At 46.0% G+C, this 4,843-nt stretch overlaps 1 protein-coding gene across 1 annotated transcript in view; it reads right to left on the reverse strand.

Moving 5' to 3' along the window:
* Window positions 1-3,732: 3,732 nt before the first annotated feature.
* rad23aa (RAD23 homolog A, nucleotide excision repair protein a) overlaps window positions 3,733-4,843 on the reverse strand; it is an 8,898-nt gene continuing 7,787 nt past the window's right edge. Inside the window, exons 7-9 of the mRNA XM_005749987.1 lie at window positions 4,375-4,505; window positions 4,130-4,291; window positions 3,733-4,009 (exon numbers count right to left, since the gene is read on the reverse strand). Coding sequence (XP_005750044.1) covers window positions 3,896-4,009; window positions 4,130-4,291; window positions 4,375-4,505 — 407 coding nt within the window. The 3' untranslated portion in view covers window positions 3,733-3,895. The remainder of the gene's footprint in view (window positions 4,010-4,129; window positions 4,292-4,374; window positions 4,506-4,843) is intronic.

The raw sequence follows: 4,843 nt of genomic DNA on the forward strand, positions 1-4,843 counted from the left end.
TTTAAAGGACCAAATCTGTGCAAAACTGTGGATTCAGTGTCATTTTCTGTCAGGTATCAGTGTCGTGACGTTCTGATTGCAAAGGCACCTTTTCCTTTTGAACAGGAACTGCATAAGCAGCAGGCTATCACTGCTAAGGTGGGACGCACCAAGACAGTTAGTTGGAATTTTTTTAAGGACCATCCTGCGTGTTCCCCTGATCTAAAGCCAATTGAGAAGCTTTGATGGATTGAGATCGGGGGAGGTTTACAAAAATGGAAAAGAGTTCCAGACAGCAGACGCCATTCGTGCAGCCGTCTTCACCACTTGGAGAAATGTTCCCACTCACCTCATGGAAACACTTGCATCAAGCTTGCGGCAACAAAATTTTGAAGTGATCAACAATAACGATGCAGCTACTCATTACTGAGTTGGAACTTTGAGTTTTGATTTGGGGTGTTTGCAGGATTTTTGAGGTGTGGTCTTACAACTTCCTAACTTTTGATCAGCTGCAGCCTGTTTCCGTTTAAGCGTCGCTTTGAATAAGCTGGATACTCGGAAAAATGTTTTGTCTCACTCTCATTTCTTCTTGTTGCGTGTTGAAGCTCGAATTGGAACCTAGTAAAGATCCAACCACGCAAAATATGATTTTTGCCATTTTTCAAGTGCACTGTACAAAGTAGGGTGAATGAGCTTAAACATTTCTATTTCAGTGGGTGTTGTGATTAACATTAACTATTTAGTGGATTAAGATGACATATATGACATGATTAAGTGTGAGTGTTCATCCTTTCTACCACTGTTCTTTTCCCGTCCCGCTGACATTCCTCAGGTCTTGTGGTTGTCGACAACATTTCAGTTCACCCTCACAATCCAACATGTTTTATGTGAAAACTATCAATAAATTCAGTATTGGCTGTAGTATGGAGCATATTTAACCACTAGGGGGCACCTCCTGACCAGGTGAGTGCATGATGCGCGCAGCGAGTGAGATCCATGCTGATGCAAATGACACACAGAGTCAGAGGCCTGAAAGACTGCTGATATTTAATGTAGCACAGCATAGTCTAAGATCATGTTGATGCTGTAGGACAGCTGTCAGTATAAACTGCCCTCACGCACACACAGGATGAGACTGCAGTTAACAGTTACCGTCTCCTTGCAGACCCGCATCAAGGTTTCCACACATCCCCACCTCACACACCACAAACCGGGGCCCCGTTCTCCGCGTGTGGACGCCTCAAGTCGTTCAAGGTTTGCTGATAATTTGATACGAGACCTGGACTGTTTCGGTTCTTTGAAGCCAGAGTCGTGGAATCCCACTTTTGCACTCATTTTCTGATCCAAATGTCTTAATTAAATCCATACCTGCATCTTTAATCTTAACTGTATCTACGCATGACGAAAAACCCAAAAAGAACGCACAACCCATTAAAAGATAGACATCAGAATGACAATGTGTCTTCTTAAACACTAAAAATCCTAAATTAACCTGCAGAACTATTTGAAAGCTACTGTGCTGATTGGAGTTCCGGCTCCAGCTCCACGCACTGAGAACTTCATCCGAGGTTATCAGTCCTCAGAATGCTTTCAGATCAAATTAACTGTGCGACAATTGGCTCCGTTTTAGCCTGATAGCAGCATGTAGCTGCTTTTAGTCACCCCACACGTGTGAAGATCAGGGCCCGGGTCAGCAAAGCTTCAAAACAGTAATCTGTAGTGGGTCATGAGCCCGTGTGCACATACGGTGGGTATGATGGTGACGATGGATCAGATCTGTTCCTCACATTGCTCCTCATTAGCTGCTTTGTGTGCGCTGGTAGCCTTCAATCCAACCCGTGCGCGCCTCCGTGTTGATCAACACTACTGCAAAGTAAGAGCACGGCCTTATGATCGGCGGCAGGTGTGCAAGGGCCAACATCTCAAGTGAGTTTGACTCAACTTCAGTGGGTTTTTGTTCTTAATGATAACTACACATTACACACTGTAACAGGAGGCTAGCTAATCAGACTATGAAGGGAACAGCAGCATGTTTCTCTGCGTGGCCCTCTCAGACTCCGTGTCACAACATTCAGACAACGACGGAGTGAATTTAGCATAACTGAATCTCTGCTTTATTCACGCTCCTATTTAGCCACATCACTTTAAATTCAGTTTGCCACAGACCAGGATGATTACAGGTCATCTGCTCCACGAGGAAGCTGAAGGCTTATTTGATTTCCAGACCTTTCCTTTCATTTTTTAGTGTCCGAAAGCTGATTTAGAAGGAAACTCTAATTTAAAAAAAGAAACTTTTGTAAACACCCAGACATGTCACTGTAGGTAGTAATCAGACAATGAGTTCACTTGTTCTTAAAGGGGAACTATCATGCTCACTTTTAGCACTGCATTTTTATTCTTGGACTCTGCTAGAGAGGCGACGGAAGACTCGCAGCTCAAAATAATCCTCATCTTAAACTAGACTCAAGTTTCCCCCAAGAAACAGAAGATCTGAGCAGCAGGTGGGTGGGGACGCCCCTCTCTGTGACATCATACAGAGCCAAGAGAAGAAAAACTGCCTGAAAGTGATCATTTAAAGCAGTCGGACACCTGCCTCATGTGTATATACACATGGATCGTTAGTTGAAACTCGTTGCTATGTTTATTATTCCATAATTTTAACACTACATAAATATGACAGAATAAAGGAAAAGCACAACACGTCTACTCTGATGCAACCTGTTAGAAAAAGAAGAGGTGGCTACAAAGCTCTGCTAATTAACGCTTTAGATGACGCGGTCTTCTCTGAAAGTCTGTGAGTGAAATTCTTTAACATATAAATCCGCTGCATTAGGTCATTCATTCCTCGTGATTATTGTAGGTTTTTTCCTTCATGATTGTCAATTTAGACGTTTGTCTCTTCGAAAGCTTAAAGCCTCATGAGTATGAAGCGATGCAGAGCGACGATGGTGACCTGGCACTGCTAATCCTCGGCACGCACACCTGCCACCACAAATTAAAGCCGTGTTCTTACGGAGAACACCACAGATGTTTATGAGTAGTGTTAATTGGCACCAGAAGCTATCAGCGCACATAAAACCCTCAGATGTTTGAGCGGGCGGGCACAGTGTTTGCAGGGACTCCTGACTGGGCAGCACAAAGTGAGCAACAGGAAAAGCAGATACTCATTTGTCAGTTTAGTTCTCATGTGGGCCGATGGTTCCCAGCAACGTCACGTGAGACAGAGAAAACAAGGCGGGCAGCAAGAACCAGTCCATCTATGTTGTTCCTCCACTGTTAGCTTCCAACACACGAGCAGTTTATACACACACACGCACAGACACACAAACAGGCTCGCACACAGATGACGTGCGGTGAGGGGTAATGTGCTTCCTTACAATCGCGGCTACAGCATTAACAAACTTAGAGAACGCCCGATCGATTACTTTTTCAGCTTAACTGTATCGCATCCATCTGCACAGGCATACGTGGACACACGCAGACACGAGCACACTCTCACTGCCCCGCCCCTCCCCCCCCACCCGAATGTTCACAAAGCGCGTCTAAAATCAAATTATAGATCTCCCCTAAACAAACCCCACACATTCCATTGGAATTCACGTGGATTTCATAATTCTTCCACTTTTTTTTCTTCTTTAAAACCGCCCCGACCTTCCTGCACACAACCGTCGACCTTGTGTACTTGTAATCCCTCCGAAACCTAAACCCTCCCCCGTCTCCCCTTCCCATCCCCCTGCCCCGCCACCCCTCTTCTCCCACCCCCCTCCACCCTTCTCCCGTCACTGGCTTCCCCCCCTCCTGTTTGGGATGAGCTGAGGTTGTACAGTAAAATCTGGGGGTGCAGTCTTTATGCTGAGCTGAAGAAGAGGGGTGAAGGGTAGGAGGGAGGAGCAGGAAGGCAGTGACCCTCTGCCGTTCAGTCGTCTTCCAGTCCCTGGTTGAGGAGAAAGTTGGCCGCCAGGTTCTCGTTCTTCTCGCAGGCAAAGTAGGCCTGAATGACCAGCGCCTCAGGGAAACCCAGCGCTTTTAACTGCTCCGTTGGAAGTCATGGAAGAGCAGAGGAAGGAGAAGAGGAAGATGGGCGTTTAAAACCAACCGCCTTTTTTTAATTAAAGAAAGTGCCGATGTTTAGCCTTTACTCTTCGCTCACCCTTTCAATGGCTTCCTTCTCCTGAGGTGTAACCTGGATGTAGTTGACAGGCGCGCCTTCCTCCCCTGCTGCCCCCATCTCTCCAACCTCTGGTGCATCTCCCCCCTCTCCCACTGGTTCGTTCAACATCTGGATAAACAGCTCCTGATGCTGACTGATTTGCTAGTTGGGAGAGGAAAAAAAGAAGAATTTAAAAAGCTTCTCACACAGACGAGCAGCAGGAGGACTCGGACAGGCTGTGGTACCTGTAGAAGCTGAGGATTCTCCCGGCCTAGCTGCTGGAGGAGAGCGGGAAGCAGGGCGGGGTTCTGCTGGATGGCCTGTCTCATGTGCAGGAACTGGGGCTGAGTGCGCAGGAATGCAAGCGGGTTCTCTCCTAGAGCACAAAAAGAATGAGCACCAGTGAGAGTTTTGTCCTCTTTCACAATTTCCACCAGGAAACTTGTGCGAGCCTGCAGCTGTGACCCATGTGTGTGTTTGGGATTAGTTACATCAACAATGTTGCACACTATGACTGCAGCACGACCAGCTCAAACAGCTAATCACTTATTCTTTGATAGCAAAGACTGAACAGCTGTGCTGCATGCATTCATGTCCACAAGGACCGTGATGTCATTTTAACATAGGGCTGGGCGATATATCGAGTTTTTTAAAAATATCGATATATTTTCATACGAGATATAAGATGTGACAATATCGTTTATATCGATATAG

This window comes from Pundamilia nyererei, unplaced genomic scaffold (genome assembly GCF_000239375.1).
Source record: "Pundamilia nyererei isolate P.nyererei 1_Seehausen unplaced genomic scaffold, PunNye1.0 scaffold00259, whole genome shotgun sequence".
NCBI classification, from domain to species: Eukaryota; Metazoa; Chordata; class Actinopteri; order Cichliformes; family Cichlidae; genus Pundamilia; species Pundamilia nyererei.